Source organism: Gopherus evgoodei, chromosome 2 (genome assembly GCF_007399415.2).
Source record: "Gopherus evgoodei ecotype Sinaloan lineage chromosome 2, rGopEvg1_v1.p, whole genome shotgun sequence".
In the NCBI taxonomy this organism is placed as follows: Eukaryota; Metazoa; Chordata; order Testudines; family Testudinidae; genus Gopherus; species Gopherus evgoodei.
Window position 1 is genome coordinate 176,852,615 of NC_044323.1, and position 20,779 is coordinate 176,873,393.

Genomic DNA, 20,779 nt, shown 5'->3' on the forward strand with positions numbered 1-20,779 from the left:
GGGCACTGCCATCTTCTCCCACATTTTTTGTTTCATCCCTCACACTACCAAATCCCATATAGCTTCCTTCCACTTCCTCATCTCCACCTCAATACTCCTCTGTGACTCCAAGAACTTTTCTCTGGAAGTATTTGACCTGTAAATGAAATACTATTGGTTTGTATTGCGATGCACAGCATGCAGTTGGTCATCAGTGGGTCAGATATACTCTGATGTGGAAGAGCACAGAAGTGGTACCTGTACACTTGTACCACTGTGTGTGAGTATACCTGAACCCATGTCTTTTTACTATCTTTCTTTCTTCATTCTTCTTTGCTTGGCTGTATTTGATTTTTCTCGAGTCGTCCTCTCCCTTCACTTTATTTTTCTCACCCTCTTCCCTCTGCTTTTCTCCCCGTCTTCCTCCTCTGTGTTCCAATAGTAAAGTGAAACAAACAAGAGGGTGCCTCAGAGATGATTAATTTCACTTTGTTCCTTGTATGTGAGGCAGTGCATGGTTTAAAAAAAAATCTGGTATATTTGGACCCCTGAGTCTGTACCAGGTTAACCATATACATTTTAAATCAGTGGTGTGCTCATTAAAAACTTTCCTGAGTGATTCTTTAAAGGGTGCTATCAGGTCAAAGTTGGCCCAAGGGGTAGGTTTTTAAAAATGAGCGTTTGACATTAACGTTTTAATACTGAGATGTTGCTAAGACTTACTGGTAGAAGCATTTTTTTTAAAGAAATAAACTTTGACTTGCAAACCCTGCCAAGTAACCACTAGACTTTGAAATGAAATCAACTATAAATAAAATGAGACTGACAAGTCTGTTTTTATTGTCCACACTGAGAAATACATAAAGGCACAAATAAAGAAAACTAACTAGATTTTTTAAATTCTTTGTTTTAATAACTTAATTTTGAATTGGCATCTTCACTGTTGCACTTTGTCATAGTAATTATGTTTTCCCCCCTTATGGTGACAGTGGAAAAAGTAAATAAATTTTGAAAATACCATGAGTTGATTCTGTTTAAGAAAAGTTAAGAAATTATCTTATGTTATGCTGTAATTGTTTCGTAATCCTTTTTTTGTGTATTAAATAGATCCTATTGGAGATTTCCTAAAAAATTGCCTGACCCAGACAGTAGTCCTTTTGCATTGCTTTCTGAGTTCGACAGTGAGTTGTCTTGCATCTAATGTGTAAGCTTCAGGCCAAGCAATGATGTCTTTATGGAAAAAGTAAATAATTAAAACTTAAAAGCTCAGTTCTAATCAGCTTAACTAAAAAAAGGTTAATGTACCTACTTGCATGGGGTGTCCTATCACGAGAACAATTTGTTATTTAAAGCCAGGGGAAGAAGCCTTCAGGACAAAACATTTGTCTCTTCATGTAATTTGCTACCTGACTTAAAAAAAATGTGTGGGTTTGGACAAACTTCTGAGAAGTGTGCCACATCCTGAGTCTATTTGAAATAGCACTTTTGAGTTCATTGGGGAAAAAAATCTTCATTACTATTAAAGGGATTACCCAGGGTTTCCTGCATTTTCTTATGCAAAACTTGTTTCAATTTAAAAAAAAAGAGGCAGAGAGAGAATGGTCCAGCTTTTAAGTTCTTATTTTGAGGAGTCCAAAGTATGTGGCCCTTCTGAGGCCTAACTGTCTTTCTTTAATCTATTAGTTTAAGTTGATGTTGGTAAAATACAAGGGGGCGTGAGGGGATGGGGGAGGGGAGTACATTTTGCACAACAGGCAGGATTTGTAGATAGGACTTGAGACCTCCGTCTAATGTGTGTGTTTGTGCGAAAGTCAGAAGAACAAAAGATTTAGGTTGTAACTGCTGTAAATATGTTAGACTGTTTTATACAAAGATGGCTGGCTGTATGAAAGCTTTCCATGTTAGAAATGGCCAGGAGATTCTGATCTGAGAAGCTGGTTCTGAGTTATAAATAAATAATTCCAAACTAACCCTTCTACTGCATACACACAGAGAAACATGGAAAAGCATAGAGCTAACATGTAGCAAACTGCGAAAGGGCCTTCCCCTTGAAGTTCTGTTTTATATTTGGATTATGGAAAGAAGCCAAGTACAAGTGGAGACAAAGATGGTATAAATATTTCAAGTCTTAATTTTGCAGCCAACATAATTAGCTGGCCAACTAAGAAGTGAGCAGCTTATCAGCCTATAGACAGTGGTACCATGTCACTTGCAGAACACTGAATTTACACGGAGAAAATCAAGAAAGGGAAAGAAGCAGAACTCATCTGAGGGAGCCATGTGACTTTCCACAGTTCAGTTGTGAGATACAGGGCTGTTTAAGTAACACATGATTCCCTAATACAGATTCAGGTACTAAATTAGCACAGAACCCAACTCATGGAAGATTAAAGTGAGGGAAGTGACCATGTTGTCTGCGTTGTATGAAGGAGATGAGGCTACCTTTTGGTTTCTTACAGTAGCTGATTTTCTTTTATACACACCCCTCGTCTCCACCTCTTCCTTCTTCAGAGAGGTATCTTTTAGGCCTGTTTTTCTGATTCCATTGCATGGCATTTGTTTTTGCTTTGGCTTTTTAAAAGTTTTCTATACCCAGTCCTATTTTGCTGTTCTAGCTTTTAATGTTTACTCCTTTGGTTATTCTTATTCCAAACATGCAGAGATCATCATTGCTGTCACACAGGACCTGATTTAGCTTCTGTTGAAGTCAATGGAAAAACCTCCCCAGTGATTTCAGAGGGAAGTTGCATCAGGCCTGTAACACAGCAGGCCTGATTCAACACACAGAGAGAAAAGATCCTTCTATTGAGGATCTTACAAACTAGTATGTTGTAGTAGTTTTCCTGTGACACAATGGAGGTGAGAGTGAACTTTATCCAGCCAGGCAGGATAGGATGGAATTCTAATTTTAGGGGAGAAATAATCGTCACATTAATCACACATGGTCTCAAACCAACAGGAAACCAGAGAGGCTCTTATTACACATTAGAAAGATAGATAAATTTTTTTTTTTTCCCGCTTCAGGTCAGAAGCCCTTCCCCTGTCAAAAATGTGATGTCTTCTTTTCTACCAAATCTAACTGTGAACGCCACCTCTTGCGCAAACATGGAGTTGCCAACTGCTCTCTGAGAAGAAACGGGCTTATCCCCCAGTCTAAAGAAAGTGATGCTGGATCTCATGATAGCACAGGTAGTTCTTTCAGGTTGTTCAGAATAACAAGACAAGTTGTGTTAATTTGCTTGGAGACTGTAGACAAACAAAGCAAATACATTGCTGCATGACACAAGGCTTTAGTTAGCTTTCAGAGGGCGGAGTGGTGTTTGTTCAGAAAGGGCAAGCTGATAGGAGCCAGGGTAGTTGCAACTATTCAGTAGTTTTTCTGTGTTGACTACATAGGAGAGACCGAATTAGAGGGAAGCCAAGCAGATGGCTGTGTGAGTCTGTTGCCTGAAAATTGCTTAATATGCTACTGGTTGTAGTTTGCACGGGTGAGCCTTCGTTGTGAAATACATACATACATCAAAGAGAGCTTGCGTGTCAGGAATCTTTTGAGTAGGTTTCATAGAAGTTATCTTGTAGCAATGAATTTAAAAGCAGCAGAAGGGACGTGGCTTTGATTAGCCTGTTAATGAAAGTTACAAATCAACCCATTATACTGAACCCTGATTTAACCAACAGTCAGTTGCATCAGGGTGCACCATACCTTCCTTCCATTTTTCTGAATTCCCATTTATATGAAGATTTCCAGTATCCACCAATTGTTTGATAGATGGTGGTGTACTGTAATGAAGGGAAGAGGGACCAGAATATGAATCCCTTGCAATCCCTTTTGAAACAGTGTTATACAGATCCAGCTAAGTGCTAGCCTCGCAATAAACTTTACCATGTTGGGAGACATGTTACAACTTGATTTGGCCTTGCTTGTCAAAATGGGACTGCACTGTGTTATAACTGTGTTAGCAGCCTTTAACTTTACAGGGCTATATAGCACAGTTTGGTGTCATAGGTATGATATGGTTTGTTCCTGACTACACAGACAGAACTAAACCATGTTATAACTTGATCAAGCAGACTTCATGTTGTTATATGATCCCCTGACAGAATAAAATTGTGTAGACAGGACCCAAGGCCTTCTGTCCATGCACCCCCACTCCCATTCAGTCCCTTGCTCAGTGCTGTCACCACACTAGCTCTTAAGCCCATGCCCCAGTCTGTTCTCCTGCACTAGCCATTCTGAACCCCTGTGTGTGACCTCCCAGCAGCCCCGGTGCCCTACTCTGTCCTAACCTGGCTCCTAGGGGAGTTCTGTGCCACTGAATTTCCGCCCCACCCTCCCACAGAAAATACATTCTGCCCCAGAAGTGCTTCAGTTCTGCCTTTTGCCCACCAGAGGCTGCTGTGGTACCAGAACAGCTTGCTACATTCATGCATCTGAAGAAATGAGTTTTTTACCCATGAAAGCTTATGCCCAAATAAATCTGTTAGTCTTTAAGGTGCCACCAGACTTCTTGTTGTATTCATACTGTTGGTTGTTCTGGCGCTAAAGTGGCCTCTGGTGGGCAAAAGGTGGAACTGCAGCACTTCTGGGGCAGAATGTATTTTCTGCGGAAAAAAATAAAATTCTGCAGGACACATGAATTCTGCACATGTACAGTGATGCAGAATTCCCCCAGGAGTAGTGTTGGGGAATGCAGTTACAATACAGTTGTTCCTCCCACACAGCATAGTCTTGCAGCGAAAACAGGACCAAATAGTCTTTCAGTCATATTCCCAAATCATTGTACAGCCCTGGACTTGCAGTCTCCTTTTGTTGTCCAAGTGATTAACGCAAATTGTATTTTTAAAATACTTTCTGTTTCAATGATACTACCGTAGAGACAGAGATGTTTTAATTCTTCTTCTGGCTCTTATAGAAGGTGGGTAAATAGTGTAGTCCAGCTAACATGGAAGAAGTTTGCAAGGGCTGAGATTTTAAAGGTTGTGAGGAAGATGGCTGTCATTAGCTAGTGATTACCAGCACCAGTGTCACTGGAAGAAGGAAGGAAGAGATGTTTTGAATGAGGGTTAGACATAACCACAAGGTAAAGCAAAGAGGAAAGCTTTAAGGTGAGATGTAAAGACAGGAAATGCAATTTGAGAGGTCGTGTAATATGAAACAAGTCTATAGGAGTTCTCAAAAACCAGGATGGCATTTATGAATAGGATTCAGAGATGGATAGAGAATCTGTGACAGTGAGAGAGGATGTCTATGTTCCCACTTCCTAGGCGAGAGAGTAGCCTGTACACAGCATTCTGAAATGAAGGGAAGCCATAGAGTATAAACAAAGAGGATTGTAACAGTACAGAAGAGAAGAGAAAAAGTCAGATTTCAGGCAATGAAGAGTGACTTGGTATAAGTAAATGTGAAGCCCTCAGGGAGAGGAAATACCCGGAGACCCAACGTGAGGGGACATAATAAAATATCCATATCTAACATATGAAAGCAACTTTATTTTACTGTTTCTTGTGACTAAAGACTCTGTTCTTATTGATGCAGAGAAGGTGTGGAATTGGGAATGGGAGTTAGGTAAGAGAGGGCCTCTCTATTCTGTAATACAGAAAGACAGACAAATATGTTCAGGAAGTGGTCCCCAGTATGAGACAGTTGAAAACTACTTTCAGAGGTAACTGGGAAAATATTTACAAAGTAAGTATATGAAGTATGTTTAGCCGAATCCATCCTTGCTTATCTCCATCTCTGTGGTCCGTCCTTACATCTCTCAGGCCCCGTCTACACCAGAAAATGATGATGATGCAACAACTGATGATGTTGCAGCCCCCAGTACATGTCAAATAGATCATTGTTACTTTCTAGCAGGACAGAGGGCTTGAAATTGCAGTCTCTGTGGCCGGCGCATGCATAGCAATTTCAGGTTCCGGATCATACATAGTTCTTGACAAAAGGAAGAGCTGCTTAGCACTAGAGTATGTGACAAAGGCAAGAGCCATTAAGTTGTTTTAAAGCAAGAGCTATTGCTTAGTAGAGAATCTTGTATAGAAGATATATAATGATTGTTTGCATTAAGCCAGTGGAGCATAAAAACATTTTCCTGATTAAATAATGGAATTCATCTTAAAACAGCTGGAACATTCTCTGGGCTTTCTGGTGTATTCAGCTACTGATTTCTACTTCTTGGACATAATTAATGGACTCAGTCTTGAACAATTTCACTCATATCAGTCAATAGGACTGTTCATATGAGTAATTATTCATTTGAAAGTATTTTAGGATCAGAACCTGTATCAGAAGATAAGCGATATCATGGCACCTGGTTTTTTACCAGTTTCTGTATTTAATAACTTTTTTTTTTGTAAATTGGTCATTTTTCCCACATTTGTTACAAGTTGATAGGATTTATTTATTTTAAATAAATTGCACTTGTCCTTTTATGCTTTTAATTTTCCCTTTAGTTGGAAGGGTTTTAGGAGTATGTCTGAAATCCTCAAATGTAAACTGGCTGTTTTTAAGGTGTATTATTCTCATTAAAGGTGGCTAGATTTAATAGAGGTATCAATAATATATATTTTGAGTGAGTATGAAGAAGGGGGAAAAAAACCCTTAAGAGCTTTGATATCATAAGCCTCTTGTGATTGGGCAGGTGTTCCCTACTTTGGTGGTGGAGCTAGGAAAAGCTGTACCTTGTGTGGTTTTTAAAAAATGGGGGAAAAAAAAACAACTTACTAAGTGGTTCCACCTAGTGGAAGCTGTTCAAATAGTGACAGAAAATGTGCCATCTTACACAGATGAAGGGTGGTGTTCCTTGGGATAGCCTAGAAGTTAAGCACTGTGATGGTGGTGAATATAAATGGATACTCTAATATTATCCTTCTGGCAGTGCCAGTTGTTCTTTCAGCATTATTTCTAGTGCTTTGCCCACCCCAGTTTTTAAGTGTCTTTATGTGATGGGGTTTCTACAACTTCCTTGGAGACTATTAGACCATTTTCTGATAGTAACTGCTAATATTAAGGTTACAAAACAGTTTTTCCCTTATAACCCCCAGTTTTCATAAAGTAATAATGCCTCTTCCTGAGCCCCTTTGTAAAAGACCTGTGAAATTGTTCTTAAAAATGTGTACTGATCCAGATGCAGCAAAAAGCATCGCTCCCAATACATGCACATGCAGATTTTCATGTATTCCTAGCTTAGTTTGTATCTGAATCTGGAACAGGACACCTTAATATGATGTCTAGCTTTTGGAATGGAAAGATCTCACAGCTAGACGAGCTATTTCCAGCTCACAGGGTCTTCCCTGCCCTTCACAACTCCTGATAAACTCTAAGCCCTTCTCTGCACTCCATTTCCTGACATCAAAGACATCAGTTCATCCACAGGCGCATCTGTAATCCACCCACCCTTTGGAATAGATCTCCTGCATTGAAGCTTCTTAAACATTTTAAAAACCTTATTTATTTTACATACAACCATAGTTTAGTTATATATTATAGACTTTAGAAAGAGACCTTCTGAAAACGCTAAAATGTATTACTGGCATGCAAAACCTTAAATTTGAGTGAATAAATGAAGACTTGGCACACCACTTCTGAAAGGTTGCCGACCCCTGGTGTAAATAATGATTAGTCCTGTCTCAGGGCAGGGGATTGAACTGACCTTTCGAGGTCCCTTCCAGTCCTACATTTCTGTGATTCTGTGGTCTTCCCACCCCCCACCAAAATATGTCAGAATTACGCTGTATTAAGTGCGTATGCACAATTACTAGAAGTTTTGCTTAGCCACAATATTTCTTATCACTGTGAAGATGCTGTATTACAAAAACCTGTTCCAAACTATCAAGAGCATTATAACTATCTTACTGTCATCTTTGGTTGCTCTCTTTATATGAGAGAAGCTTATAATAAAAAATCTAGGCAGTTCTGAGACAAACTCCACATGCTGTGTGTGTCAGCCAGAAAATAATTGTAAATTTTATCAGCATTTTAAAATCTTTATAGTTACTAAGAAGCTGTTAGACTTGCAAGTAAACACTAAATCCACTGTTAGTTGTGCAGTGTTTTGGCTGCTAGTGCATATAGCATGTTAGAGGTCTTTTCAAAATTATTAGCTCCATGATAAATATAAAAGATGATACTGTTCACTTGATGAATACTAACATCTAGGTCTGTATTAATGTTGCAAACAGTTGACTAAAGCAAGGTGAGTCACAGCTTTTGAAATCTTAACTAAAAAGAGGCACAACAGCTGCAATTATGTCCCATACATCAGTCTCAACTTTGGCATCCAAATCTGGTCTGGATTATTTTCCATTTATAAATTCACCCTCTCTCTCGAATTCAGAAGCTCTCTGTCTCTGCCTCCATTTTTCTTAAAAGAAATGAAGGAATTTAACTTAAACTGTGTTTTAAGCAATGTTAAGAATGTGATACAAGGTGATAAAAGCAGGGAGCCTTACAGTAAGAGGCTGATAACTCACCCTATGTCTGGTTGTTGCAGGGGTCACAAAACAGTGAGTTATGTCACCCATTGCTGCATTTTTGTCTTAGTTCAGTGTAGTATCATTTTAATAAATGTGTTCGCTATAAAGAACTGAATCCTGTACTGGCACAAACTTCCATGATTTCTATATATCAGAGATATGTCAATATGACCTACATCTGTATCTACCCAACTTTGGAATGTAACAATCTTTAACACTTAATTATACTAATTAATTACATTTGTTTTTATTTTGCAGAGGGGCTCCATTATATAGAAACCACATCTTAAACAGACTGATTAAGTAATCTTTGAGAATGCATAAAAACTCTCCTGTTTTATAAATAAAAAATAATTGCAGATCTTTGGTATGCATTTATAATAGTATTGCACTTACCTCCTCTTCTGTGGTATCTGAGCATTACCATTTGTTCGCTGTAGTGAGGGTGATTATACTGTGGCTCAATGAAACAGAGACCCAAGAACCCACTAGTTGTATGTTGGAGGAGAAAGTATGGCCTACTTCCTAATGGCCTCATTTTCGGTGTCTGTTATGTTCTCTTCTCAGCTGTACATTTACTGGCCTGGGTGGTAAATAAATTGAATGAATTAGAAGTGATGCTAGTGAGTCAGTGATGCCTTGACAGGACACATAGTTAATTCTGCGTCAGTGAAGGATGTCTGACTGACAAAAATTTCCCTCTCTTTGCCTACAGACAGTCAGTCAGATCTGGAGACTCTAGGTGGGGTGCTGGATCTGACCTCCTGCGAGAGAGAGCAGCCAGAGGAAGAAACGGAGCTACTGGAAGATAAATGCAGTCCCAAGCAGGAGCAAAAGGTTGACTTGCCCCAAGGAGAAGAGGATGCACAAGAAAAAGCAAATGAGTATGAAGAGGGACCGGAAGAAGACTCTTTAAGTAACAAAAGCCTTGACCTCAATTTTGCCAGTAAGCTGATGGACTTTAAACTGGCAGAGAGTGACCAGAGTGCAGGTAACTGCTCCCAGAGTGAAAAGAAACACGCCTGTGACGTTTGTGGGAAAATCTTCAAATTTGCTGGCACTCTTGGCCGGCACAAAAAGGCCCATGTTCGCGAGGACAGAAAGGACGGAAAGAGCAGTGAAGATGAAAGCAAAAGTGTTCAGGAGGAAGCTGGAGCTCCCACAAAGCAAGACTCCACTCTTGATCAGGAAGAGCTCCCAATGGACTTAAAGGTGCTAGAATCTTCTGTGGACTGTGAGGCAACAGGAAAGGAGAATGAAGAGAGTGAAAGCGTCTCTGAGGGAGAAAGTACAGAGAGAAAATCCTGTGAGAAGAGTGATGACGACAAAAAACCAAAGACTAATGGGGCTAAGAGTACCACAAAGGCAGACAAGAGGAAGAAAGTCTGTACTGTGTGCAACAAGCGGTTTTGGTCTCTACAGGACTTAACACGACACATGAGATCCCATACAGGTAAGTGGAGAACATGAGACAGTATTGCAGGGAGGAGATTCCTGTTTGTGGTCAGCATCCTGTGAGCTCTTCAGCCTGATGGACCTCAGCACGAGCAGGGACTTCTAATTTCTGCTGCACAGTCAAACTATGTTATGAGGCGAGTTTAAGTTTCTGTGGCAACATAAAGTGAATTGGAGAGGAATGTGGAGAGAAGGGTAAACATTCAAAATCCTTTATATCTTCAGAAAGCTCAGTGGAAATACATAATCAATTATATATTTATCTACCTGGGTGATAAGGGTAGTTGGCTTAAATTTTTTCAAAATTATTTTTCTACTTATATGGTGCAGAATTTGGAGGTGAGGAGAGATCAGGGAAACTATTGCACAGATTTTATATCCAGCTCCTTGCCCCGTTCTCTGTGGCTCTGCATTTCTCTTATATTTTGTTGCACATTGGAGTATAATGACACTATAAAGGGAATACATCGGAGGAGGGGAGTTGGTTTATCATGGGATTCTAGAGACCCAGCATCTCCATGCCTCGGTGCATCTGTTTGATCACACTCTTTGCTATGTTTATCTGAGTGAGAGTCAACTCCATGATCAGCTTTCACTCTTTCTCTGAACCTGAGCAGAGCAGGTGGAATACATTTAGTACAATGCCATCCAGTGACTTCATTGTGCTGCTAGTCATCGTGGAATAAATGGGGTTCTGCTTATGCAATAGGATATTGTTCAACATTGCATTACGAGGGAGGATTAGATGACTCTCTTCCATTTTGATTAGTAAAATCGTAGTCATCCACATGTAGAATGGCTGAGCAATAACTATGACCTCAAAGAGGTGTGAATCCATTCACACCACTCCAAATGTGTAGAATTCAGGTGTGCTTAATTTCACTTAGCAGTAAGCTGAAGTGACATCAGGAAAAGAGACTTCCTTCATGTGCTGGTTTTTGGCATAGTTTTTCATTGTTACATATTTTCTGATTAAGCTTAGGTACGTCATATTTACATTTTAATCAAAGGTGAGGCTTCACTTAAGTAACGACACTAAGACACTTTTTTAAAGTATGTGGGTCCAATTTTTTACTTACCTGAGTAATTAACTTCTCAGATGCAAAACTTATTTCTGATTGAAATCTTTAAAAAAATAAAACCAAATCTCCGTTAGTGTGACTTTTCCAAAGTGCTGAGCACCCACAAATCTCTTGAAGTCAATGAAAGATCATCATCTTTGAAAATCAGACTATGAATCTGAAGGATGCGTGTTGCAGTGAGTTTAGTTTTCACTGCTAGACATGTGGGTTGTGTCACAAGGAAAAACTAGTTTGGTCTCATTCTTGTATTTATTTGTGTCCATTACAAAATCACTACAACGTATGATACATCTGTGTTCAAGAAAGCCTTTGGGGAAAGATTCTTAAGTCTAACATAGCATTCTCTGATGAGCCAAATGCTGCTTTTGTTCTTTCTGAAGATGAGCTCCTCAACAATCCATATGTCAGATACTTTTAATGTTTTCATTGTTCCTGAACATTTGTTGAACTTGTCACTGGAGTCTTTCTCTCCTCCCTCCCCCTTCTGCTTTCTTTAACTTTTTAACTTTATCTGTAGTAGCCCTGACCAATGCGTGATTTTTTTTCCTTCAAACATAATACATTTAACTAGCTTCATTGCTAGTTGTTTCTGAAAAATGGTTTTTGTGATCCTGTCCACATTTTTGCCCAACTGGGGGCTAAGTGGGGGAAAATTTGTACAATGCCTGCCTGAAGAATAAAAATAAGATGCATGGAAGAGCCATTCACTCATCTCTAGTCCATTTCTCTTCCAATGCAGAGTGGTCCCTACAGTTTATTTTCTAGTATATTTTATACACCCTGCAGTAAGTCTGGCTCAGTCCATTGCTATGGGCTCTTAAAATTTATGAGCTCACTCTATGCACTCATATTTTTTAAAAGATCAAGAAGCTATCATATTAGTGGACTCATACCAAACTTGCATCATTTATTTTCCTTTCTGTTGATCATGGATGCAGGATATGCAGTGCACCAAAGGGCTTGTGCATCACTAAACAAGACCTGATTCTGAGTTGCAGAATCTTTACAGCACTCTGCCAGTTTTTTGTGGAAAAAAAAAAATGTTGGAGAGGAAAAAAACCAACAACTTTTTCTCCTGATTCTAACCAAAACCTTTTGAAAGTAAAGTTACTCTCTGCCTCAGAAACCTCCTATAAGCTTAGGTGCTTTGCAGGTTGGTCTGCATTTGCACGTTGAATCACTGTGGGACTTTTTATTTTACTTAACAAGAGATAGTTTTGCTATATCAGAACTCATTTGTAAGCAGCTTCCATTCTAGTTGGTTTAATAATTTGTGTATAAAATGTTCACCCTTCTATAAGGGACTGAGGAGGAAATGTTTTCTCACATGCTGCCTAGCTTGTTTTTTAAATACTGGTTGCCCAGACAAATTGGGCCCATCATCCTCGTTCCTTCTGTGAATCTCAGCCCCTGTGTGCCATGGGCTATTCTTTACTGTTTTGTGGTAATTTCCATCCTTTTGATGGGGAAAGAAAGTCGAGCAGTCTGTTTATCCTGCAAAGGAAACTGCTGCCTCAATGCCGTTGGCTCAGTTTCACAAACATCTTTGAGTTTCAAAAGACTTTTCTGAGCTTCTGGCAGAAAAAGTTGCTCACTTAAGAGCATGGAATGTTAACAGACATGAATTATGGATGCTGAATACAGCATGTCAAATTACTAACCCATCTACCCAAATTACGACATAGTCCCTTTAAAAAATACATGTTTCAGCAGATGCCTTTACAGTCGCCCGAGGTTTATGTGATAGCTAAGTGTTTAACAATGAATAACCATATGAGCTGGTTGTACTCTCTCTCTACCAGATCCTGCTGACCTTGGGTAAGATTGAAGAATTCTCTAAAACCATTGGCTTGTGTTTCAGTAGGGTAGTTGCAGGTAAATTCACTATTAAATAGGCAATTGGGTACACAGGTAGACATACAGTTCAGTATAGTTGTAGTTTTACAGCCAGATTTTGAAACCATATAGTTACACAGGTTTTAGGTACAGAGTTGTTAAATATCAGTTGTTACAGAAGTGGCAAGTCAAGCATTTATTTAGTATATGACTTCAATAAAGCCAACACCTGCAAATGTTGGTGTCTAAAATTACACACCTAAAGAAAAGCAGCCTGATTTTCAGAGGTGCTGTTTACATGCAGCTCCCACTGCGGAAGCTCAGTACCTTTCTGAATCAGGCCTCTTTCATTTAGGAACCTAACTGTCGGCCTCACTACGCAAGTAGCAGGTAGTTATCCAAGTCACGTGAAAGGAAATCCTACAGTAAATGTTGGGACTAAACATTGTTGGAACTAGCCCTGGCAACCCCATTAAAGGGAGATGTGACTCACTTTGGGGTCCCGACCCACAGTGTGAGAATCGTTGGTCTAGAGCATTCTTATATGTTGTCCTGAAAAGAGAGAGGGAAATGTATTTATAATCTTAATTATATTTTGGTCTTAATGCTGTCCTAGGAGAGAGACCATACAAATGTCAGACCTGTGAACGGACCTTCACTCTGAAACACAGCCTGGTTCGCCATCAGCGCATACACCAGAAGGTCAAGAACGCTAGGAACCATGAGAAGGAGAGTGACAAAGAGGAGACCCAGTCTAGGTGTGAAGAAGACAGTGAAAATGAGTCTATCCACAGTGGCACTAATCCCATCTCAGAAAATGAGTGTGACTCAGTTGCAGGCCTTGGTAACCATTCATCTGTCCCTAGAAACCGAAAAGAGAGTCTGGCCAATGCAGCGAAGGGTTCCCTTTGCAGAGAGGAGAAAACCCCCGGACGAACAGCCAGTACTTGCCTTGCAGAGTCCAGCAAGAATGCACAGAAACAGATCACAAAAGATCAGGAATCTCGGGGTAACTGTGATCACGAGAGTCCGTCAGGTTTCATTCAGGACTTGCTGGAGATGCACAACAAAAAATCTCCCATGAATCACATTCTTGCCTCTGCAGATAGTACACCTCAGCTTTTGGGAGCTGAGTGAATTTTTACTATGAAATTGGACCCATCCCAGCATACAAACTAAAACCAGTGGAGCAAGGTTTTTGGAATATATTTTGTAAGAGTGACCTTCAGCTGTGGGATAGTATGGCAGACTAGATTCAGTGCCATATGCCTTTCAGTATAATAATGCAAGAGACTACGGTATATACTGATTTGAGTGCCTTACTACTTTATTAGATCTTTTGGTATCATAGGTTTTTTCAAAAAAAGTGATTTTTTTGTAATATTTTATTGAATTATTTGGAGAGGACCTTTTTCATTTAAGCATTAATGTTACCTTTTGTATTGGTGTGTGTGTGAGCTTGTTCTTGTATATCTGTTATAGTCGCTGTGTTTGTTCTCTGAGCTGGAAATGGGGGCAGTGGGGCGGGGAAGCCCTTGGATACCACAGCCAATAACTGGAAGAAAATTACATGAATTTCAGATGAGATAGCCAGAGGAAATATGTACAAGATGCTGATTTTTCTCAGTATAGACATTCTTGCATTTGCCATACGATGGAACATTAATCCAATTCCAGGTATTAACGAAATGGTGGTTGAAGATGTTCAAAGTTGGTTAAAGCCAAAACCAGGAAAGACAAAGAGCTTTCAACCTCATAACTTGTTTCCACTTTTCAGCATTAGAAATGGTAATCTAGTTACCATTTAAAGACATTCTTTCTGGCCATTGTGGACTGAGTACACAGAGAAGAGTTACATAGCAACTTAACCTATGGAAATTATGCACCCGCTGTTATATATGTTTGATTTGCTTCAATATATTATTATTATTATTATTATTTTATTATTATTTTATAAATTCATCAGTTTGCTAGTCTCTGCAGACAGCAGAAACGAATGGGCAATATTTGCCCGCGGAGATCTACAGTGCAGCTTGGATCCCCTGTTTAAGCTTTCACCAACTCCCCTCTCATGTTGCAGCTCTTCTACTGTACTTAAATGGAACCCTTCCTCTGACTGGAGAATCAAATGGAGGCCAGCAAGTAATCATCACAAATGTACAGGGGAACATCTCACTAGTGATAGCATGGGTGTGTGTGGGGAGGGTCATGAAAGGACTCCCGTTCCCACCTTGAGTGCATGAAGAAGGCACTGCAAATTGCTTGGTTCCGATCACATGACATTTGTTACTAATGAGCAAAGTTTAGTCTTCCAGTTGAAAGAAAGCGAGAAAGAAATGCGAGCCTTACCGTGATCTTGCTACCGTCTTTTTCTAAAGCAGGAAAATACTACTGGTAATAAAACTACAAATATAAAACATGTTAAAAATAAATAAAATAAATTTAAAAAAAAATCTTTCTTCCTGAGGTTTTGGGGTTGATGCTTGAAGACTAGTGTGTGTTTCTAAATTTCATATTGATAGTTTAACCACTTTAATGCTGAGGGCTGGGATTTCTCCACAGGCCTTCTGTTGCCTACAACAGGAGATACTCCCAACCACTAGCATTTACTGGGTTAAGCAAAATGTATCCTACTGTAGCTGTGCATTTTTAGGTATGCTCAGCATCCGTTGTTGTTGTCCTTCAGTCATGATCTCTGGGACAGACAGAGCCATAGTATTGCCGGAGTCTCACTGTGCCGTTTCACCACTTCAGCTCCCTCACCCACACTGTGATCCTCCCGTCCCTTCCCATGCAAAATCACATGTCCTACTTTCATTAGACTCGGAAGAAGAGGGCCTTAAATCAATCTCTCTCTCTCTCTCTCTCTCTCTCTCTCTGTGTGATATATATATTTCTGGAGACTGAAATCCAACTCCCCAGAATTCAAAGGAAGAAAAATGTTCACAAGTGATATTCTCGCATATAAAATAAGAAAAAAAAATAGTTGAGGTATATGTGATTTTTTTATTAGGGATGTATGAACCAGTTTTGAAATAAGTTACTCCAAATTAATAAAACTCAGAACCAATGATTCCTTTAAAACTTTTCCAGGTGTGTTCTACTTAGTTTAAACCAGTTCACACATCCCTTAACTTTTTTATTACTATTATAATGATAATTATTATATTATTTTGGGTATTTTTGGGTTTTTTTGGTTTGTTTTTAATTTTGGGGTTGGTTTGTTTGTTTTTTTTGTTTTTTTTTGCAGCTCTCCACACTAAACTGCGCAATATTGTGGAGGAGAAGCCATTACTAAACTATATGCTGCAGAACAATGTAGCGAGTAATCAATTCCCAGCAGCCTGCCGGGACATCTGCTAGCAATAATCACTATTGATTTAAAGCTTTATTTAGCCTTTATCTATATCCGAGTAGATTATAAGGTCTTGCCACATTTTATTGACATTTTTATTAGTTGAGTTTGACTGAGAACTTTTTTGTTGTTGTTTTTTTCCCCAATATTAAACTGTGAAGTTTATAACATGTTTAAACTATGGGTGAATCTTAGGCTTAGTTTGCATGTTCAGCTAATTTGTGTCTCTCTCTTTTTTTTTGTTTGTTTGAATCCTTTTATTTTTCCTTTCTCAGGGCTTTTACAAAAAAAAATGAATCTTCTGAAATCTTTTGTCAGAGTTGCAATGGACTTAACGATGAAATAATTCAATCACTACATTAAGCACTTGACTGTGAAAGCGCAAAAAGAAAAAGAGAACTTTATGTTTCTGACTATTCTCAAAGGGCTTTTCGGAGCTATGTGACAGCCTGATTCCATTTTCAGAATGATTCGTAATCTTCTCTCCTCTTCTGTGTGTGTGTCTCTCTCTCTCTCTCTATTCAAGAAGGAAATTTAATCTTAGTGATTTCAGCCCATGCAGGAAACAATAATAAATGTGTAGAATTCATATTTTTTCTAAAGGGAACTTTAACTGCTGCTACAAGTTGTGTACAAGACTGGTTTATGCCACATGAACAGAGAATCACACATTTGTTTTGGTACTTTTATTCCTCTCTTTATTCAGCTGTACAGTACTTCCAAATTCAAATTGAAAGTAAACCTGTTCTGTATCAAACCATCTAAGCAATAAAATGTTATATTTAAAAATTATAGGTTGCAAAATGGAACCTTCTTGTGGGTTTGTTGTAACTTGCTTTTAAGCCTATCTGTGAAGGATTATACACAAACCAGAGTCTGAGTTTATGTATAGGGATGGTTCTCCCTTGTTGTTGGGCTGTGTTTGAACTAGAGATGGTCAAAAGATTTTGACCATTTTGTCCTGTATTCCAACCAGTTGGGGCAGGTCACAGCTTTTGTAAATGTTGTTTTTTTGGGGGGAAGATTTTGGTTAAAATTTCAGTAAAAAGTTGGGGCAAAATTTTCATGCCAGTTTCCTTAAGCCACCTTTAGTTTGAACTTCTCTTTCCACTTTTAAACTGCAGCTTCATGATCACATAAGTAAATGGCTTTGTCAGGGGATGGTGCTGTACTTAAGGAATACTATTCATATTTTTTTTATAAATGAAATAGGTGTCCAGTGGCGACTACCATCACAGTTGAATTTTTCACAGGGAATTTAGTAGAGCTGTGAAATCTTCAGGATGTAATAGACAGCTATGTGCAAAGTACCTGAGAATGTTGCTTTATTTTAGCTTGTCAGGTAAATATGGCCTTCCAACTTGCACTTTGTCTGCCATATAGAATGCCTTTCACAGGGTGGTGATGACCATCTGGATTGAGCTCAAGATTCTAGAGCCCAGGGAAATGTAGGGAGTTTTAGAATCTGCTTCTTTTTAAATCCCCTCCCTGTGGATGATATTTCCTGACTTCCAAACCTGTGAAGTGATGTGTAAAGGAGTCTGTGCTGCTGTGATTTATACCTTTTTGTAGCCTCTTACATTTAAATCATACCAAATTAAGCTCCCCAGAAACCCCTTTGCTGACATGGAATGGAAGGTAGTGTAAGTTACATTTGAATTTGGCCCTGTGACTGCCGTGATTTTTTCCTGTCCTGGTTCTGCAACAGTTTAGGAGAGAAACCAAATACTTCTACTGGGCACTACAGCTACCTACCAAAACAACCTTACTTTGCTCCTACTAGTCCCCCACCCCGCCATTGCCACAGTGACACTTGGTTTCTGAAGACCATCTGTAGGGCTGTCAGCTGGTTGGCGGATGTGTGGGGGAAATGCCAAGACATTTGAGGCTATTGGTGTTACCTTTACATGCCAAAAATGCTACCTCTTTGTTCCCTCAGATGTGCGTTAAACGTGAAGTTTTACATAGATTATTTTTATTCTGTTGACATAATGTTTTAAGCAAAACTCTCACAGAGCGGGCAACAGAGCCATCCTGTTTTGGGAATAACCGTGGGGCTTTGCCTTGATTTTTGAGTGGCAACGACATTTATTGTTTTTCCAAGCATTGGGCTTGGGGAAAAAACTGAAGTTCCCCATTCACAGAGCACTGCAGGGAATCATTGCTGAGGGTTAAGGGTGCCTCTGCTGGGAAGGGAACCAGACCCCTATCTTCTTGCATGGTGGTGTAAAGCACGAAGTTGGCATCTGTAGCTGGCTGTGGGGAAATGGGAGGAGATTCTCAAAATGTAGGAGTTGGGTGAAAACCTGATAGTTGCCCCCAGATTGCAATGTTGACTTGGGTTGCTATTGGTAAAAGATGATGGAAAGTCAGCCTGGAAATTTCTGGTAAGGAGAAAGGAATAAAAATATTTTGTATTTGGCATTATCTCCTTAGTCACATAATAGCAGTAGTTGGGATATGCGCACACAGTACTTACAGAGAGTGGGGAAAGAATAGGAAACAAGTAGTGACTGGGACAGATGGATGTGGCCCATTCTATTTCTTAAAGTTGTACTTCTCATCCCCACACTGAATTGAAATCCTTGCATACACTCTGTTCAGACTCAGCCTCTCAGGACGGAAAATAAGGCAAAAGACTGGAAGAAACATCCTTTTGACTTCTGTAAAACCTCCCAGCTCAGATTAATTCGCTTGCTTTTGTGGAGATCTATGCTGGGGACTCAAAATTGCAGGCAACTTGCTAAGAAAAACAAGCCACTTGTGGAAACTTTAAGAGATTCTGATAGTTGCAGCTACAACTGTCTGGATTCAGGTGAAAACCCAGGGGCCTGCTGGACACTTTCCTGGAACTGGCCCTGTACTCACCCAGCAGGTGTAACTGTTGTACCCCCTTGAGGCAGTACCTTAGAACAGCGATGAGCTGCCAAAATCTTAACAACCGGTTTCCTACTGGGTCTTCAGCAGCAGGACCTTCACTCGCCCCGGGTCTTCGACAGCACTTCAGTGGTGGGTCCTTCAGTGCCGCTGAAGACCCAGAGCAAGTGAAGGACCCACGGCCGAAGTGTCACTGAAGACTTGGAGCGCCACCTGGTGAGTATGAGCCCCATGTGTTTTTTTAATGTGTTTTTTTGTTTGTTTTTTGTTTTTTTTAGTCATCCCTGCTGGGGCCCTGTTGAAATCGGGCCCTGCACTTCCTAAAGCTGGCCCTGTACATCGGGGTTGCAAAATTTTGTATGAGACTGGGTAGGGAAGGCTATGCCTCCCAAAACAGCTTGTCCCCCCCATCCAACCCTCACCCACATCCTGCCCCCCTCAGAACCCACAACCCATCAACCTCCCCCCGCTCCCTGTCCCCTGGCCACCCCCTGCAGAGACCCCCGCACCTTAACTGCCCCCCAGGACCCCGCCCCTACCCAACTTGCCCCGCTCCCTGTCCCCTGACTGCCCTGACCCCATCCATCACCACCCCAACAGAGCCCCAGAACTCCCACCCTACCCAGCCCCCCTGTTCTCCATCCTCTGACCGCCCCCCCAAACCTCCACCCCCTCCAACAGCTCCCTGCCCCTTATCTAGCTCCTCCTCTCAGCCCCGACCCGGCCCCCTTACCATGCTACTCAGAACAGTGTGTCTGGATGCTGCGCAACCCACTGGAGCTCACAGCCCCCCGTTACCTTGCCGCTCAAAGCGGCAGGAGCTGCAGAACTGCTCAGAGTGCTGGGGCCCACGGCTCAGCACCTCATGGCTCTGCAAGGGAAGGGGAAGCAGGGGATGGGTCTGGGGAGCCTCCCCAGCTGGGAGCTCAGGTGGGCTGGAGACAGGACAGTCCCGCAGGCTGGATGTGGCCCACGGACTGGAGTTGTTTGCCCGCCCACCCGCTCGTTTAACAGCTGGTTCTACACTGGCTTCTAAATTTAACAACTGGTTCTTGCGAACCGGTGGGAACCAGCGCCAGCTCACCACTGCCTTAGACTGACTATCCCTGCTAATATCCAAGGAGAGGCATGTCTCACTGTGTGGTTTAAGGTGAAAGGAGCTTGATTAGAATTCCCCATAGCTTGATTGACTCTAGAAGCCCAATGTTAAGAAAAAAGGTGTTAACCCTTAGTATTATAGCCTTGAGTATCCTAATGTGACCCAAGAAATTTTGGCCCATTCGCTTGCTGAGACTGAGGCTGGATAACGTGCTCCACCCTGGCAATAATCATAATTGTAACAGATTAATTCGCACTTAACAGCCATAGATCTCAGTGTGATTTGCAAAGTTAGTATCATTATCCCTATTGATAAAATGGGGATAAACGGAGTCATGGAGAGGTGTAGTGACTTGCCCAAGTCTGTGGACAGAGCTAGGAATTGCACCCAGGCCTCCATTCTTCAACCATGGGATGATGTCTCCTTTCAGTTAGAAAAGAGGAAAAGGGACGATCCAAAGCCAGGCTTTTGGGGTAGGAGAGGGAAGTTTGTACATGAAGAGACCTGGGCAGAGGGTAAGAAATCAGCATAAAATGCTGGAGAACCTGGTCCTAGAGCAGTGACAGAATCATGCATGGAGTACACAGAGATTCTATAGCCAGGAGAGAAGGCATGTGGAGAGAG

At 40.6% G+C, this 20,779-nt stretch overlaps 1 protein-coding gene across 4 annotated transcripts in view; it reads left to right on the forward strand.

The window, feature by feature from the left end:
* RREB1 (ras responsive element binding protein 1) overlaps positions 1-16,973 on the forward strand; it is a 154,637-nt gene extending 137,664 nt beyond the window's left edge. For 3 of the 4 annotated variants that reach the window (XM_030552348.1, XM_030552347.1, XM_030552350.1), the window contains exons 11-13: positions 3,004-3,168; positions 9,167-9,904; positions 13,441-16,973. In XM_030552348.1, coding sequence (XP_030408208.1) covers positions 3,004-3,168; positions 9,167-9,904; positions 13,441-13,961 — 1,424 coding nt within the window. In that variant the 3' untranslated portion in view covers positions 13,962-16,973. The remainder of the gene's footprint in view (positions 1-3,003; positions 3,169-9,166; positions 9,905-13,440) is intronic. The other variant, XM_030552351.1, reaches the window with a different exon arrangement.
* The last annotated feature ends 3,806 nt before the right edge of the window (positions 16,974-20,779 follow it).